The sequence below is a fragment of the Typopeltis vanoorti genome, chromosome 9 (assembly GCF_054136105.1).
Source record: "Typopeltis vanoorti isolate ZY-2024b chromosome 9, IOZ_Tvanoo_1.0, whole genome shotgun sequence".
NCBI lineage: Eukaryota > Metazoa > Arthropoda > Arachnida > Uropygi > Thelyphonidae > Typopeltis > Typopeltis vanoorti.
The window spans coordinates 35131426-35151597 of NC_143557.1; the positions used below are offsets into that span (position 1 = coordinate 35131426).

The 20172-nt window shown below is 37.6% G+C and overlaps 1 protein-coding gene across 1 annotated transcript in view; it reads left to right on the forward strand.

Annotated features, from left to right (window-relative positions):
• The window catches only part of Pmm2 (phosphomannomutase), a 246831-nt gene that overhangs the window by 75976 nt on the left and 150683 nt on the right, over window positions 1-20172 (forward strand). Inside the window, exon 3 of the mRNA XM_090397842.1 lies at window positions 17224-17300. Coding sequence (XP_090253968.1) covers window positions 17224-17300 — 77 coding nt within the window. The remainder of the gene's footprint in view (window positions 1-17223; window positions 17301-20172) is intronic.

Here is a 20172-nt window from a genome sequence, read left to right on the forward strand (position 1 = left end):
TCTTATCGCATAACACTCCAGCCATCTCCCTCCAGTTCCTCCAACCTGCTTGTATCCTGCATCCCACTTCCTTCTCAGCTCCTCCATCTTCTTCCACTGTTGAACCTAAGTATCTAAAGTCTCTCACCTTCCTGATGACATTTCCTTCCAGCTCCAGATCTGTCTCCTGTCCGCCGCCCACTGTGCAACACATATACTCTGTCTTGCTTCTACTCAGTCTCATACCTCTCTCTCACTGTTGATAATGAGTCTCATCCACACCTTCCTGTCTTGGTCTGTCACCACATCCAAGTTCTTCATCCTCAAGTCCTCTTCTACCAGCTCCCTCCATCTCTTCTTTGGCTGCCCACGCTTCCGCCTTCCTTGCACATCCATCTGCATGACCCTTCTTTCCACATTGTCCAAGGTGCATCTTCTCTCACCTCCTCTGTTACCACCTCCATCACAATATTAAACAGAAACGTACTTAATGCTGACCCTTGATGCAAGCCAACTGTTACATGAAAATTTTCTGTCTGTCCCAGACAGGTCCGAACACTTTCTTCACATTTCTGTACATTTTCTGCACCAACCTGACATATTTCTCCGGAACCTTCTTCTCCCTCAGACACCTCCAGACTTCTTGCCTTGGCACTCTATCGTATGCTTTCTCCAGATCAATAAATGCCAGATGCAGCTCCCTTTGTTTTGTTTCTCTCGATACTTTTCCATCATCTGCCATAACCCAAAGATAGCATCTGTTGTTGATCTACCAGGCATGAAGCCAAATTGTTTCTTTGCAATCTCCACCTCCTTCCTCAATCTACCAAGAACCCTTTCTAGGATTTTCATTGTGTGGGACATCAACTTGATTCCTCTGTAATTTTTACAGTCTTGCTTATCCCCTTTACCCTTGTAGATGGGGACAAGTGTACTCTCCCTCCATTCCTCAGGTATATTTTCCTGTTGGCAAACTTTCATGAACAGGTCCCACAGCAGGTCAATTCCCTCTTCCCCCAGTGCCTTCCATGCCTCCACTGGAATTCTGTCGGGGCCCACCGATTTTCCATTCCTCATCCTCTTCATGGCCTCTGTCACTTCCACTCTACCGATGTCCTGCACCATCCCGTCAGAAGGATGCCCATCTTCTCTGTGAGTCCTTGCATTTTCCTCGTTCAAAAGTCCCTCAAAGTATATTTTCCATCTGTTTCTTATGTCCACATCCCTCCATAATACTCTTCCTTCCTTCTTTTTACTACTTGTATATATTCTATATACAAGTAGTAAAATTGTGTATCATCATATTATTAAATATGCCAGATCAGAGATAGTTGTAGAAATTATTACCACTGGGTTAAAAAGTACATCTACTTAAGATATATTCATTTTAATCCTTTCCCAGTCATAAGCAAACAAAGTTTGCATGTGAAGTATCTTTATGACTAGTCTATTTGTATATAGAGGCTGTTTACTTATAATCAGTTGCTCCAGTATCCCATTTCATGAAGTATAAAATCAGAAAAACTAAGGCCGTTCAGGTAAACGAGCACCCTCAGGGTGCACAGTGTGAAAATGGGAATGCAATTTCTCAGGTTTCAAGTCTGAATAGATCAGCCATTGAAAGAGATTTAAAGAAACTTTTACGCCAAAGAAGATATTGTAATTTATGCACTCATGTCAGAGGCATCACAAATAAAGGAAGCTTTGCCATTGGTCAGTTTGACTTAGCTAAAATTATAGGCATTAAGGAGACTTTCTTGATAGATGAGGATGTTTCAGGTTGAATCATCATCAAATTCCTGCCATACACCCTCAAGGGGTGTACAGGATATGATAGTATTACATGAAAAAAATTACATCATTACTTACTTCCTATCTACAATTTTCCTCCAAATCAGTCTGTTACTTGTCAAGACTCCAACATTATCAGATTTTATATTTGTGTCATATAAGGCACTTTGTACCGTATCAATCCACCTATATCTCGGTCTTCCTCTGGGTCATTTTGCTGCCAACCTGGTAGAGAACAATTGTTTTGCTAATCTTTCTTTGCCCATTCTATTTAAGTGACCATGCCACCTCAGATTAACTCTTGCATTCCTGGATGCTGACAATGTCAAGTCTTTCCTAATATCCTCGTTTTTAATATGATATTGCCATTGATGCCATCTGTTCACGCCTATAATCTTTCACATGACTCTCATATCTGCAGTCTCTAGTCTTTGGTCATGTGTTTTACTTCTGACCCAGCTCTCAGATCCATAAGTTAAAACTGGTTTGAACACTGTCTTGTATACAGCTAATTTAGTGTTCCGACTAATTTCTCTCTTATTCCATATGAATTTATTCAATTGACTTCCCACCATACCAGCTTTGCTGATTCTGTTGTCTATTTCTATATTTAATTTACCATCTTCACTAAAAATCGTGCTTAAGTAGCTGAAATGTTTTACTTGTTCCACAGGTTCTCCATTCACAACACAGTTGACATTATCAATGATTCTGCCTATTTTCATTGTCTTTGTCTTTTATTGCTGACCTTCATACCATATCTAACATATAACAGTTATTCAATTTAGTCAGAGAATCTTGCAGACTTGTAGTAGATTTATTTAGAAGTATAACATCATCTGCATAAAGCAAAGAGCTGACATTAACATCTCCAATTTTGATGTCATGTATAATACCACTTTCGTTCATAATGTGATCCATATAGATAATGAATAACAGAGGGGATAATGTACATCCTTGTCTCACACCAGATTTAACATTAAATCATCTTCCTATACTTCCTTCAATTCTAACTGCTGACTTATTCCTTGATATAATGCCCCATTGACACCATATAACTGTAGCTTATTGAAAGCTTCTCTCTTGGCACCTTGTCATATGCGTTTTCCAAATCGACAAAACTTAAATACAGATCTTTGTTATATTCCCATGCTTTCTCGACTATTTGTCGTAAAGTGAAGATCTGATCCTGACAGCCTCTATTTGGCCTGAATCCAGCTTGTTCTTCACCCAGCTTTTCTTCCACAATTCTTCTCAACCATTTCTCAAGTATACTTGCATAGATCTTACCAGGAACACTGAGTAGGGAAATACCTCTGTAATTCTCACATTCACTTTTATTTCCCTTTTTATATATGGGTACTATGAGTGCTCAACTCCAATCATCGGGAATTCGTCCCTCTGTCCAGGCTTTCTAAGCTATGCAGTGCAGCTTAGATGCACTGTAAGACTCTTATACCACCATACTTCAGCATTTCTGGTCGAATATCATCTACTCCTTCTGCTTTTTCACATTTCAAGCCTTTGATGGCTTTTTCTACTTCAAGTATGGATATGTATTCCTGACTGCATGCTAGGTCAGTGCTTTTAACCACTGTGCTGTCATCACTGCTTGTTTCATTTAGCAGTTTTTCAAAGTAATTACTCCATACTTCAAGGATATCTTTTTCTCCCATTTTCATGTCACCTTTATCATCTCTAACTTCTTTTACAGAACTCTTTCCTCCATTCCTAAGCTTCTTCAACGACCTCCAGAATATTTTGCCACCTTCTTGATATTTATTTTCTATATTCTTGCCAATCTCCTCCAATGACTTCTGTTTAGCTAGTTTTACACAGTGTTTAGCATTCTTGCATTTGTCTCTGTATTCTCTAAGAGCACAAGCTGACTTATTTGCCAGGAACTTTTGATATGCTTTCTTCTTTTCCTTCACTGCCTCTTTAACTTCCTGTGTCCACCAGGGAGTTCTGATTTTTTTATCCTTGCAGACAACCTCACCACATGCCTCTCTGGCAGAATCAATCAATGTTTTCTTCAGAGTCTGCCACTGAATCTCCAAGGTTTGATTCCTGTTCTCAAACTGTTTCATTTTTCAGGGTGAATAAGTGGGATATTATATTTTCAGAGAGAGAGAGCAGGACAGGCAGCATGGAAAAGAGATGAGTGTCACTGCAGTAGAGGCAGTACATTTGAGACTAAAAGATAAGTGCTATTTTTGAGTAATAATTGGCAGTATTGTTTGAATTTTGTTGTACTGTTTATTTTTGGTAACATAGTGTGTCTGCATTATTATTAATTAAAATTGCCTTATTTAAACAGAACACAATGGTGGTACTCACAAAGTCAACCACGCAGGCATTGACCGGTGCGAGCACTGCGAAAATCAAGTGCCAATGACAGAGACTTTTCAAAAATGATTCGATGTCATGAATTTAATATGTATGCATGGTGAAATTGTACGTGATGTGTTTGTTGAGAGAATGAATGGGAAACGAAGTGTGGATTTGTAGGAAGTGTGATATATTATTAGACCATGAGTTAATGAATGTGAAACAGACTGAAAAAATAAAAGATAGCATAAATAAAAGAAATTTTTATTTATGCTATCTTTCGATGTCATGAGTTTAAGATGTATGCATGGTGTTGTACTGTTTATTTTTATTAACATAGTGTGTCTGCACTATTATTAATAAAAATTGCCTTATTTAAACAGAACACAATGCCGGTACTCACTAAGTCAACCACGCAGCCATTGACCGGTGCGAGCACTGCGAAAATCAAGTGCCGATGACACCATCATCGACATCATCAAATTCCTGCCATGTACCCACAAGGGGTGTACAGGATATGATAGTACTACATGAAAAAATTATATCATTACTAACTTCCTATCTATTTTCCTCCAAATCAGTCTGTTTCTTGTCAAGACTCCAACATTATCAGATCTTATATTTCTATCGTCTAAGGCACTTTGTACCGTATCAAACTACCTATATCTTGGTCTTCCTCTGGGTCGATTTGCTGCCAACCTGGCAGAGAATACTTGTTTTGCTAATCTTTCCTCGCCCATTCTGTTTAGGTGACCATACCACCTGAGATTAGCTCTGCTAACACATTCCTAGATGCTGACAATATCAGGTTCTTTCCTAATATCCTCGTTTTTAATATGATATTGCCATTGATGCCATCTGTTCACGCCTATAATCTTTCTCAGGACTCTCATATCTGAGGTCTCTAGTCTTTGGTCAAGTGTTTTACTTCTGACCCAGCTCTCAGATCCGTAAGTTAAAACTGGTTTGAACACTGTCTTGTATACAGCTAATTTAGTGTTCCGACTAATTTCTCTCTTATTCCATATGAATTTATTCAATTGACTTCCCACCATACCAGCTTTGCTGATTCTGTTGTCTATTTCTATATTTAATTTACCATCTTCAGTTAAAATCATGCTTAAGTAGCTGAAATGTTTTACTTGTTCCACAGGTTCTCCATTCACAACACAGTTGACATTTTCAATGATTCTGCCTATTTTCATCGTCTTTGTCTTTTATTGCTGACCTTCATACCATATCTAACATATAACAGTTATTCAATTTAGTCAGAGAATCTTGCAGACTTGTAGTAGATTTATTTAGAAGTATAACATCATCTGCATAAAGCAAAGAGCTGACATTAACATCTCCAATTCTGATATCATGTTTAATACCACTTTCCTTCATAATGTGATCCATATAGATAATGAATAACAGAGGGGATAATGTACATCCTTGTGTCACACCAGATTTAACATTAAACAATCTTCCTGTACTTCCTTCAATTCTAACTGCTTGCTTACAACTCAAATACAGACTAAGTATTGCTTGATATAATGCCCCATTGACACCATATAACTGTAGCGATTGAATAGCTTCTCTCTCGGCACCTTACATATGCTTTTTCCAGATCGACAAAACTTAAATATCCATCTTTGTTATATTCCCATGCCTTCTCAACTATTTGTCGTAAAGTGAAGATCTGATCCTGACAGCCTCTATTTGGCCTGAATCCAGCTTGTTCTTCACCAAGCTTTTCTTCCACAATTCTTCTCAAACGTTTCTCAAGTATACTTGCATAGATCTTGCCAGGAACACTCAATAGGGAAATACCTCTGTAATTCTCACATTCAGTTTTATTTCCCTTTTTATATATGGGTACTATGAGAGCTCTACTCAGGTCATCAGGAATTCGTCCCTCTGTCCAGGCTTTCTAAGCTATGCAGTGCAGCCACTGTAAGACTCTTATACCACCATACTTCAGCATTTCTGGTCGAATATCATCTACTCCACTTGCCTTTCCACATTTCAAGCCTTTGATGGCTTTTTCTACTTCAAGTATGGATATGTATTCCTGGCTGCATGCCAGGTCAGTGTTTTTTACCACTGTGCTATCATCACTGCTTGTTTCATTTAGCAGTTTTTCAAAGTAATTACTCCATACTTCAAGGATATCTTTTTCTTCTGTTTTCATGTCACCTTTATCATTTCTAACTCCTTTTACAGCATTCTTTCCTCCATTCCTAAGCTTCTTCCAGAATATTTTGCCATCTTCTTGATATTTATATTCTATATTCTTGCCAAAGTCCTCCCATGACTTTTGTTTAGCTAGTTTTACACACTGTTTAGCATTCTTGCATTTGTCTCTGTATTCTCTAAGAGCACAAGCTGACTTATTTGCCAGGAACTTTTGATATGCTTTCTTCTTTTCCTTCATTGCCTCTTTAACTTCCTGTGTCCACCAGGGAGTTCTGATTTTTTTATACTTGCAGACAACCTCACCACATGCCTCTCTGGCAGAATCAATGTTTTCTTCAGAGTTTGCCACTGAATCTCCAAGGTTTGATTCATGTTCTCAAACTCTTTCATTTTTTCTTCAATAATCTTTGTGTATTTTAGTCTACAGTTCACATCTGAGAGCTGCTCAACTTTTATTTGCTTTAATTTCTTACATGTTATTCTTTTCAATATGAAATTCAATTTTATCCTGCTCAAGACTAAATAGTGATCACTTCCAATTTCAAATCCTCTGTACACTCTGGTGTCCTGCACCAGGGAGAAAACATCACCAGTAACAATAACATAGTCAATGACACTTTTCTTATTCTTTGCCTCTTCTCTCCATATGAATTTGTGCACATTTTTATGTTCGAACATGCTGTTAGTAATAACTAGTCCATGTCCTGAGCAGAAATTCAACAGATATTTGCCATTATTATTAGCTTTGCTCTTTTCTCCAAATTTTCCCAAAATATTTTTGTATGTCTCACAATCATTTCATACTCTGCTATTTAGATCACCACCTTTTCCTTTTTCATTGTGTTAGTTGCTTTTTCTAAAGCATCAAAAAATTCCTCCACTTCTACCTTAGTAGAACCTTCTGTGGGACCATAGGCACAAATAAGTCTCATTGTCCAGTTCCCCATTCTCATATTTGGCCACATTACTCTACTTGAGACTGACTGCCATTCAAGAAGATTAGCCTCGTTTTTTGTGTTGAATACTATGGCTACTCCTTCTTTTCCTTGAAGAAAACAACGGGGGCCTTGTTTAACCGGCGACGCCCCAGCCGGCATGAAATTTTGTCATGTTGTACCATCATTTTTTATTTTGGTTTAACCAATAAGAATACAATTTGGTTGGCTAAATCCCAAATTGCCAGCCCATCCTCATTCGTTCAGTATCCAAGTAGATATCCAACAGGGTGCACCACGAGAAGGTGAGGATTGGACATTAATTTAGAAATCCTGGTCGGTTCTCTGCATTCCTTGAAAGGCTATGTGGAGGTCTCCTCTCAGTTATACATCTTTGACCCTTATGCATGGTGAAATTGTAAGTGATGTGTTTGTTGAGAGAATGAATGAAAAACGAAGTGTGGATTTGTAGGAAGTGTGATATATTATTAGACCATGAGTTCATGAATGCGAAACAGACTGAAAAAATAAAAGATAGCATAAATAAAAGAAACTTTTATTTATGCTATCTTTCGATGTCATGAGTTTAAGATGTATGCATGGTGTTGTACTGTTTATTTTTATTAACATAGTGTGTCTGCATTATTATTAATTAAAATTGCCTTATTTAAACAGAACACAATGCCGGTACTCACTAAGTCAACCACGCAGGCATTGACCGGTGCGAGTACTGCGAAAATCAAGCGCCAATGACACAGACTTTTCAAAAATGATTCGATGTCATGAGTTTAATATGTATGCATGATGAAATTGTAAGTGATGTGTTTGTTGAGAGAATGAATGAAAAACGAAGTGTGGATTTGTATGAAGTGTGATATATTATTAGACCATGAGTTCATGAATGCGAAACAGACTGAAAAAATAAAAGATAGCTTAAATAAAAGAAACGAAAATGAAACGAAAACTAGTGAAACTGAGGGAGTGAAGGAATGCAAGAATGTAGAAGCAAAAATTAGTGATAAGGGAACGAAAGGAAGCATGAATGAGGAAACAGAAGTAAGGTGTGGCAGAACGAGAGGCAGCTAGACTATGGGAGCAACACAGAGTGAAATTGTTAGAATGCAAGATTTAATGAAACAGTTATTGAAAATGAAATGAGTAATATGTGGAGTGATATTAGACATTTAGTGGAAACTAATTAAAGTGTGCAAAAGAATAGAATGAAAGAAAAAAGGGTAAAAGAGGTGACAAGTGATTCCAGGATAGCAGTATATGGAAATTTCATAATTAGAAGGAGGATTAGATGAGAGAGAGAGAGAGTCCATCAGGTCTGCTATCCAGGATGGAGAATGAGTAAGATAATTCGAGTATTGAACATGAGGAAGAAACAAGTGAGAGATTTAATGGTGGTTGTGCGGACATATGATTTAAGTGGACATAAGGAGTATGTAAGTGCGAATATCAGGAGATTATTGAGAAGAGTAAAAGATAACCGTGTAGTAGGAAAGGTTGTCAGTGTATTGCCAAGGGATGACAAAGATGAGTTGAGATGGAGAGCTAGGATTATGAATGGTATGCTCACAGAGCAGAGCTGTGTGAGAAGGGAGTACAGTTTGTGGATGTATGGCATGTGTTTGGGGGAAGAATGGAATTATACAGGCTTCATGGGTTACATTTGAATGGCTTTGGAGTGAGTGCAGTGGAGAAAGTGTTGCTAGATGGAAGTGCAGTATGTGATGCAAATAAGAGATGAAGTGAAAGCTTAGGAGAGTGGTATCGAAGAGGCAGAAGTGCTTGGCAATGGAAACAGTAGTAGCATGAGAGATGAAGAGAGAACGGGAATGCAAGAGGAACAGGGAAATGGGGAAGACCAGGTGGACAGGGAGACATGGTATGGCGAGAGAGTGGGTGATGAAAGTAGCAGTGAATATATGTGTATGGAGATGGAGTATATTGCGATGTGGGTGGGGTATTTGAGACTAAGCGGATATATGTGGTAAGCGTGTGATAAATGTGATTAAGCAAGGTAGGTGTGGTGAGGAAATCACAACCATCTATAACCAGTCTTGGATGTTGACTGGTTATAGACTTAAAAATGAAACTGCTGCGTTTGTTTACAAATGGCAGAAGTATCAGAAATAAGGGAGATAAATGGTTTCACTGAGTTTATTCGCACCAAATCATCAGAATAAGCAAAACACGGTTGAATGAAGATGATATCCTAATGGGAATAGAAATGGAAGGATACAATATTTTTCACAAGGATAGAAAGGACAAGAAGGGATAAGGATTGCTGCTGATGATAGCAGGGGAATTATGTCCACATAAGGTAGGCATCAAAGGGGGAAATAGTAGCAGTGGTTATGAGGTAGTGTAGTTGTAAAGTGGAGGTTGACAGGAAGACATATTTAGTTGGATGTTGCTACAGGCCAGGGAATGTGGAAGGTGGTGATGAAGAAATGTATAAACAACTTTGATTAGTGAACAAAGGAAGGGTAATTATTATGGGCAACTTTAATTATGATTGTATAGATTGGAATGAAGAGATAGCATTTGGGAATGAGGAAAGTGAATTTCTAGAGTTCTTGAGAGATAACTTTTTCAGGCAATATATAAAGGAGACCACGAAAGTATCAAGAGTTCTAGATCTAATCATTTCATTAGAGGATGTAATTGTGAGTGGGGTTTTGCACTTTCCTCCAGTTGGTGAGAGTGATCATGAAGTGATCACCTGGGTTGTGGCTAGCCATATGCAGACTTGAGAAAATTGTGAGGAGACTGTGAGAAAAGGATATATGTGGAAGTAGAAGGCTGGTGATTATGACAAACTTAGGAGACAACTTGGAGCTAGAGCATGGAATGAGGAGTTGATTGGTAAGAAAATAAATGCTGCTTGGGAACTGACAAAGAATACATAACAGCATCACTGTGTGAATGTATTCTGAAGGCCAAAAGACTGAATAAGGTAGGTGTAACATGAATTAATGAGGGGGGTTTAATCATGAAATCTGGAAGAAGAAATACTTTAGAAGTAGTACAAGATTATTATTACCATTATTCCGAATAATGGTAATAATCACTGACATAAAGCATACAAAGAACAAGCCAGGAGAGTGACTCAGGTAGTAAGAAAAACAAAAGTGGAGTATGAGCAGAAATTGGCAAATCAGATGAAGAAAACCCTAGAGATTTTTTAGATTTGTAGCTAGTAGAAGAAAGAATGATTATGGTAAGATGATGCTAATGGATGAACATGGTAACTGCTGCAGAAGATATTGTTCAGGTATTCAGTGATCAATTTATAAAGGTGTTTCATCCTAATCAGGGTGGAATCATTAGCAACTTAAGTGTAGAGGACATAGGAGCAGATGGCTTAATTGTGAGTGAGCAGGAGGTATTCGAGGAAATTAATAACCTTGATGTCGATAAAGCAATAGGATTTGATGACACATCATCATACGTCTTAAGTTATGGAATGTTAAGGAATGTTCCAGGGAATTGGCAGTAGCATTGACTTGCCTGTTTAATAAGAGTTTTACAACAGCACAGGTTCCAAGGGAGTAGAAACAAGGTAAAATTGTTCTACTCCATAATGGTGGTGATAAGGGTGTGGCTAAAAATTTTAGGCCAATCTCTATATCTGGAGTTATGGTGAAGGTACTAGAGAGATTGGCGAGAAGTAGGACACAGAAATGGGATGATAACAGCAGTATTCTCTATGGTTTTCAGTAGGTTTGTTAAAGGAAGATCATGTGTTACCAACTTATATAATATAGCAAGGTGACAAATACCTTGGACAGGAGAGAGATCAATATACATTGGTGTACTTGGATTTTGTGAAAGCTTTTGATAGACTGCTATACGACAAGCTGATAAATAAATTGTCACAGATGGGATTCGATAACAGAGTTGGATCAGTGACTGGCTGTCATATGGGTATCAGAAAGTTGTATATGAGGTGCAGTATCCCGAAAGAGGAAGGTCACTAGTGGTGTGCCGCAATGGTCAGTTTTAGGACCATTGTTGTTGTTTAATTTGTATATTAATGATATTGGGATAACTAGTGATATGCAGCTGTTTGCAAATGATTCAAAATTGGGAAGAGCAATGCAGAGTCAAGCAGATGCTATGACCTAACAGGAGGATTTGAATAAATTGCATGAATGGGCAGGTAAGTGGAACTGTCAGTTCAATTTTTGTTAGTTTTGTGGTAGATTCAAAGCATAAGGTTTTGAGATTTGGTAAGCAGCAGCAGTAGGATGCAAAGTATACACTTGATGCAGAAACTTTAAAGGAGGTAGAGGAGTTGAGAGATCTGGGAGTGGTGGTGGACAAGGACCTGAAATTCAGGGACCACACTGCAGAAGTTGTGAAGGCATCACATTAGATAATGGCAATGATGCGGAGGACCCAGACATGCCGAAACAAAGAGGTTATGATGGCATTGTATAAGGCCTTGATCAAACTTGCAAACCATCAAACCACAACTGGCTGAAATCAAGAACCTCATCCTCCTTCAAAGCTTACATTGAAGCCTGTAATAGATGCAAAAAAACAATCAATGCTTCCAAAACAGAGTTCGGAAGAGCAAAAAGCAGGAAACTAGCAGCCTGTCCAAACAGCAGCCGAGCCTTTTGGTCTCTCGCCAAAGCAATTGGCCGTAACTTCTGTCCAACACTATTCCCAACCCTATCATACCCAGATGGCTCTACTGCATCATCACCCACAGAAAAATCCAATCTTCTGGCTTCATGCTTGGCTTCAAATGCATGCATAACTGACGATGGTAAATGTCCCCCAACCATTCCAGACACCCAACATACAATGCCCCTTATATCCTTTTGCCAGGATGAGATCAGAAAAATGCTGTCCAAATTAGACACAAAAAAAGTCTCCTGGCTCTAATGGCATTCCCCCAATTGTTCTGAAAGTTTGTGCTCCAGAACTGACCCCTATCCTATGTTACCTATATATATACTCTCTTACTCCACTGGAATCTATCCCACAAACTGGAAATTGGCCTATATTCAGTCCACTCCCAAGAAGGGTGACAAGTCACTGCCATCCAGTTACCGCCCTATCTCGCTTACCTCAGTCTTGTCTAAAGTAATGGAAAAAAATCATCAATTCCCAACTCCTACACTATCTTGAAGACACTCGCCAAATAAATGACCACCAATATAGATTCCACCACTGCTGATCAACAGGAGATCTACTCGCATACGTCACCCATCTCTGGACAAATGCTATGGAGAGGCTTGGCGAATCTCAAGTGGTTGCACTAGATATCTCCAAAGCCTTTGACCAGGTCTGGCACAAAGACCTAATAGGCAAACTACCATCATTCAGTCTTACCCAGGACTTCTGTAGTTGGATTGCCATCTGGATGCACACTGTTGTGTGTGATGGTGGACAGCTCCCTATCCTATCACCACTCAATCAATGCTGGGGTCCCACAAGATTCTGTTCTCTCACCAACCCTCTTCCTGCTATATATATCAATGACCTACTGCAATTGACCTCCAACCCAATACACAGTTTTGCAGATGACAGCACACTTCCCTCCGTGCTTGCATTTGATAAGCCTTACCCTTCACAACTCACCTCAACCTACAGGACATCAACCACCACCCTCAACTCCGATCTCCAAGCCATCCTACAATGGGGGTTCAGATAACCTCATAAATTTCAATGCCAATAAACCCATTTCTGCACTATTTCCCATAAAAAAGAACCATTTTTCCCCAATATTCTTTTTGACGATACCCAAATTTCCAGACAGTCTTAGATCTCGCTTCTTGGAATCACCCTCACATCAAACCTCTCCTGGCATAAACATATCACAACCATTGCATCCTCAGCCTCAAAAAAACTAGGATTTCTCTTTCGCTCAAGACGTTACTTCACCCCCCCGAACAGCTACTAGCATTATACAAATCACAAATCTGCCAAGCTGTTGAATACTGCTCCCACATATGGGGTGGCGCCCCTAAAAGCTCTCTCAAAATGCTCGACTCAATACAGAGGAGAGCAATTAGGCTTATCAGTGATCCATCCCTTACCAACTCTCTCTCCCCACTTTCACACAACTACTAGCATTATACAAATCGCAAATCTGCCAAGCTATTGAATACTGCTCCCACATATGGGGTGGGGCCCCTAAAAGCTCTCTCAAAATGCTCGACTCAATACAGAGGAGAGCAATTAGACTTATCAGTGATCCAACCCTTACCAACTCTCTCTCCCCACTTTCACACAGACGCATGGTCTCTGCAGTATGTATATTCTACAAATATTTCCATGGGAAATGCTCATCCGAAATAACATCAATAATTCCTCCCTCAGTACAAAGCTCATTGGAATATGTGCAGCTGCTGCACAACATCCCTTCACAGTACACCTAGAAACAAACAGAAAAAGTTTCTTTTCCTCTTCGTTCATCTTTGCAACTGATACACTGTGGAACAGTCTCCCACCTGCTGTGTTTCCCAAGGTATACAATTTAAAGTCATTCAAATCAAATGTAAACAAATTCCTCCTTTCCCAACCCACTACCCATACACGGTACTAATGTACTATAGGTTGACGAACTAACTTCCTGTGTATGGGCCCAACATATAAGAAAAAAAAAAATTCATACGGATTATTATGCACAGATTTGGTCACCAGGTTTTCATGGTGAGGAGGATATGTTAGAAAGGATCCAGAGAAGATTCACAATGGTTGCCAGTGGTCTTTGGAATGCGAAGTAGGACAGATTGAGAGAATGTAAATTGCAATGCCTAGTGCATAGATGGCGAACCTACGGCACACGTGCCAGAGGTGGCACATCAACGATTTACAGTTGATATCCTTTTATACCTTTTTTTTCTTAGTTTTAACACATTCACGACTGGGGTGTCGTTTATCGTTCTGACGGAACTTCTCATTACTGGTGGGCTCAATTCACACAAAGTTTCAACCCTTGGTTGAATTTTATTCCTGCTTGTTTGCTTTTGAGCTGGCAGGCAAACTCACACATGCATTATATGTATAGTGGCAATATTTTTTTGGAGAAAAAGGACAAATCAGAAATTGTTTCATAATAAATAATTTAAAAAAAAATTAGGTTGCATTTATTCGTTTCACTAAACTATAAAGCTTTATAACGTTTATTGTAAAATACAAGCATATACATAGCATTTTAAACAATCATATTATTACTTAAAAAAAATTTAATTTTGATACTTTTCACAAGAATGAACTTTTTTTTATAAATCAGGTTCGTGTTTTAAAAATTCATAAAACTGCATACAATTCATGTCGAATGTTCCATTTGGCTTTCAATGTTTCGATTTTTAATTTTTTTTTTTCCACTGGTTCACATATTGTTCACTAATGAAAATTCTTGTTCAGTGGGGAACATTGGATCCAGGAAGATATAAGCAAAATTCAATGATTTTTAAAATGCTTTTAAAAGATACATGTTTATCTGCGAAATATTTAAAATTTTCAACCCATCTACGTCGGCAGGACTAGTCATTTTGTCACCATTCTTCAATCTTTTCACTGGTGACATAACTTTTAATGCATGAAACTTCATCAAATAGTTCGCCATCATTTATGCTTAAGTTCCAGTGACTGGAAGTGAACAAAACATTTTCCTCGATCTTCACCTGCAGAGGGATTTCTCGTAGTAGGGCATTCAAATACTTCCATTTCCACGAAACAGCTGTCCCAGTTATTTAAATAATCAATGCAGGTTTGGTAAAATTTATGAATTGCATCTTTAAATATGTTCACATCAATATTCAATTTACTATTTCACTTCACAAAATAAAGGACGAAATGGCCATTTTAGAAAAAAAAAATCTAAAGGACAGAGCAGTGAAATAAAGGACTGTCCTCTTAAATAACTATATAACACCATATAATTACAGTGATGTATGGTCACCATAATTATATGGCATGTTTCAATTCATGGCAGAATTTTATTTGAAGTTAGCCTTTGTGATCTGTCATAATGACATTGAGAATTTCAAATGCAATAAAACAAACACTTATTTCATGTAATTGAAAAATTGGACAACAGATTTTAGTTAGATGCTGTGTTTAAGTGCAACATATGGTTTTGCATGAGTCTATACAGCATAGTTTCTGTGGGAATTGGACAATAATAGTGCAATTAGAAACAGCCGGAATAAAAACTGCTCTGACTAATGAATCACACTATTTGTTGATAAATATATTACACAGACTGCAAAAGCCTCTGTACCTTATTCAGGGATACAATAAAACTACACTTGTTTTTCTTGCATCTGCAGTATAATGACTTGTGGAGGGCGTGTTGTTTCTGCGGGAGCGAGTTACTATTGCCTCGACATGAACATGTTTCAACATTTTTTGTGTGCGAGGTAATATGCAAAACTTTTTAATGTCTTTTTTCGTAAAGTAAAATCAGGGGTGCGAGTTATACGCGAAGGCATGTTATATTCGAGTAAATACGGTAAGCGTTTCGCCCACAAGTTGACATTCTTCTTCTGCCTCCCCTGCTCAGCTGACTTCCATGTTACAATGCATAAATATTTTTCTCACTTCCGTTTTCTTTTCTTTTTTTTTTTTTCAAACCAACATCATTAAAATCAATTTAATAATACTATAATCAGTTTTACACTGAATAATATTATAAATATTATTTATAAAATGCTATATAATATTATTAATTCATTAATTTTCTATTAATTTTTCCCCTACTAAAAACTGCTCTGGCATGTCAGCAACTTGATTTGTAAATTTTTGGCATGCGCTGGCACGACATCAACTCAATTTGTAAACTTTTGGCTCGCGCACATAAAAAGGTTCGCCACCACTGGCCTAGTGAATAGGAGGGGGGGGGTATAATTGAGAAATATAAGCTAGTCGGAGATTTTTCATAAAATGGGAAAACGATGTAGAACAAGAGGCCATTGCTAGAAATAGTATAAGGAGGGTGTGAGCAAACGAGTGAGTAGAAGCTTTTTTGTCTGGAGAATGGTTGGTGAGTGGAATGCATTGCCTGAGTGTGTTGTAAATTTAGACACGTTGAATCAGTTTAAAGCATGGTTGGATGAGCATTGTGTGTGATAGTGTGTGCATTGCATGATGAGTCTCTAACTCCATGGAGGTCAGATGTTAATAAAATAGACCAATAGAAAAAAACATAAACGTTTTGTGGTAGATGAAAAGGAAGGAAGATGTTGATAGCATTCATTGGCAGGTTATCTCAGTGAGTACAATGCAGTAATTATTAATGATCTCAACAATGGGACATAGATCAGAAGTGCAGCTACTGAGGGATTATTAACTACACAAGTATGTGATGGGAGGGACTTTGGATTTGGTAGTACTGGATCTGGTCTTAACATTAGAATTTTCCTGTAACCATGCCACTGTGTGGAAAGTGATCATAGAGACTTAACCTGAGATTTGATTAGCATATGAAATTTTCATTTGAAAGGGCATATGTTTCAACTGCAGTGCAGTTGATTATAATAAACTTAGCAAGCAGATAGAAGCAGAGCCATTTTTTAAAAAACCACAAAACTACAACATTAAGGATGTATGAGAAATGCTCAAGGTATGTTTGAGAGAAGCAGTATTAGGCCACACACCTGAGCTCAGAAGGATGAATTAGATGAGGATAAAATGGATGTTTCCCCCCCCCCTTCTCCTTCCCCATGGTGAGAATGCAAAATCAGATTATGAAAGAGAAGTAGGCCAAACATAATCCTGTTGTGGTGAGTAAAAGGAAGAATGATTGTGGGAGATTGCTTCAGTGATGTAGATTGTCAGGTGACAGAGGTAGAAGAAATTGTTGAATTACTAAGTTATCACTGGGAAAGTGGGAACAGTTGCATTCCATAATTTTTTTTACTTCTGTTTTACATATTTTCTTTTGTTATATACTTTTTCTTCTTACAAAATCAGAATGTAGTGCAAAAATTATTACAATAAGTAATGTATGTTTTTTTTTTTTTTTTCATTTCAGTAATTTCAAGTTTTGATTATGTATTCGCAGAAAATGGCTTAGTTGCTTATAAAAATGGAAAACTAATTGGAAATCAGGTATTGGAGTTTTATTTTTATAAGAAACTATGTAGCTCTGCAGTTTGAAGCAATTTCTTCTTTCTGTTGTAGAAACATCTTATAATTCAGACTGTGTACCACATATGTTCTGGTTAAACAAAAATTTCATATAATGAGTGCTGCTTCTTGGTTGTTTCTGAAAAAAACTTGTGTTTCATTATACACACCATGCCTCCATAGCGCAATTGGAAGAACGACAGTACGTTGCAGCCTTTGATTATAAAAGGACTATGTTCGATTCTCGTCATGATGGGAGGAATCTTTATGTGGATTTTTTCAATTGAAGGTAAATTAGCCAATCTCATACAGGGATAGCAGAGTTTTTTCTCCTGGAAATTGGAATTTTTCATCCCATGTACAGACAAATTGGCCCTTCAGAATACATGCAATTTACAGACAAAAAAATACCAGCGGTGGTGGGCAGTAGATGCTGTTGATTTAGATGATGATGGTAGTAAAGATTCAGCTTAATTGGTGGATGGAGTGGTGGAGATGGAGAACTGTAGAGTAGGTGTCCTCCCTTGATGAGTCTTCAGACTCCTTGGAGGTGTCACAAAAATAAAAAAATAATAATACATGATTTATATGAGGTCACTTCCTGTATTATTATCATTACCATCAGCATTGCAGTGATGATCAAGGAACTCATTGTAGGAGCTCCATTCTAGGTCATACAAAGCTATTCATTCCACACCATTCACTCTGTATTCACTCATCACCCTCTAGTTCTGCATTCCACTCACTTAGCATTCTCGATGAAAATACATCTCCCTTGTGCATCTTCAAGTTGCCTCTTTGTTTTACCTTTTGAAAAATCTCCTCATTGTCTGCTGTTATGATGATCTCGATAGCTGATATAGCTCAGTTATACATTCCTTTTCCATTTTCTATTTGTCAGATTATGCCTCAGTCTGTTTTTATATCCATTTCACAATCCTTATATTATCTTTATTATCTGCTTTTATACCATTCTAAAATTTTCTCATCTCCTTGAAATCCAAATGACCAAATATGTACACATTACTCCAGATGTGTTTGATCAGGACTGTATACAATAGAAAAACTTTATCTTATCTCTGCTGGTCAGTGGTTTTCTGTATTGTTGCAGGACTACTGCAACAATACAGAAAATACAGGATTCATTGCTTTTATAATGGGATCCGTGAAATTTTAAGGTTATCAGCTTGTCGGTTCTTAAAATATGTGCAGAATCCAATCCATTTAATTCACTTCTTCCCTCTAGAAATAAAATTGGTTCATCTGTGCCACCAAATAGAATACTCCAGTAAAGTTGATCATGATATGTCATTCTTCCCTAATCACAAACTCTGGGATTTTCTTTGGCCTTCAATGCTAATCCCCTTTCATATTTAACACCTTTCTATTTTGAATATGCTCCTCTTGCAAATGCTAGCTTTCTGATGGAACAGAGTTAACATCCCCTAAAGATAAGACAAACTTGGTATCCACCTTTTTCTGCAACTCTTGCTTAGATAACCAGGGAAAACCTCTTCATCCTATCCCCACATCCATAGTATGTCTCATTTGATCACTCATCAGATGAGAGAGAAATACTTCATCAGAAAAATACATAGTAGCTTTGATACTAATAAGTACTATACTATTAATAAGTCCTATTTATATAAGAAAAACAATTACGCCACTTCTCTTATCGAGACCATTGACACCACACAGTTTCATTCTACCATATTCAACAATGAAGTGTAATTAAATGATAAAAAATTATCATCAAATTCCTGATATGTACTCTCAGGGGGTGCACAGGTTAATTGTGATATATTACATGAAAACATTACACCATTACTAACTTCCGATCACCAATTATCCTCCAAATTAATCTGTTATCTGTCAAGATTCCAATATTATCAGATCTTATATTTGTATCTTTTAAGACACTTTTTGCTATATCAATCCATCTACATCTTGGTCTTCCTCTTGGTCTTTTTTCTGTCAACCTGGCAAAGAACACTTTGTTTTGCTCATCTTTCCTCTCCCATTCTGTTGAAGTGACCATACCACCTCAGAACATATTACTGAATGCTAACAATGGCAAGTTCTTTCATAATATCCTCATTTTTAATGTGATACTGCCACTGATGTCATCTGTTCACTCCACTAATTTTTCTCAGAACTCTCATATCAGAGGTCTCCAGCCTTTGATCAATTGTTTTATTTCTATCTTGGCTCTTAGATCCTTAAGTTAAAATTGGTTTGAAATCGTCTTGTATACAGCTAATTAGTGTTGAAAGTTTATTTTTCACTTTGTTAGACTATAATAAATTTAGTTTAATCCTTTATCCAAGTGTGAGCAAACGAAGTTTGCGCCTGAAAGTATTTTCAGGACTGGGGTAAGGTAGTACAACACCAGGCAACTCATTGCAAAGGTGGAGCAAGTTAACATCACTCCTATCTCAGTATCTCCTATAATGCAAATAATGCTATAATGTTATGCATTAAGGGAAGGGCCACTACCCAATAAGATTATACATATCCACAAGGAGATGTGTTTTGCATTATAGGAGATACTGAGATAGGAGTGATGTTAGCTTGCTCCACCTTTGCAACGAGTTGCCTGGTGTTGTACTAACTTACCCCAGTCCTGAAGATACTTTCAGTTATAAACTTTGTTTGCTCACACTTGGATAAAGGATTAAACTAAATTTATTACAGCTAATTAGTGTTTTGACTAATTTCTTTCTTATTCCACATAAATTTATTCACCTGACTTCCTACCATACCAGCTTTACTAATTCTGTTATCTATTTCATTATTCAATTTAGCATCTTCACAATAAAGTGTGGCCTAAATAGCTGAAATGTTTTACTTATTC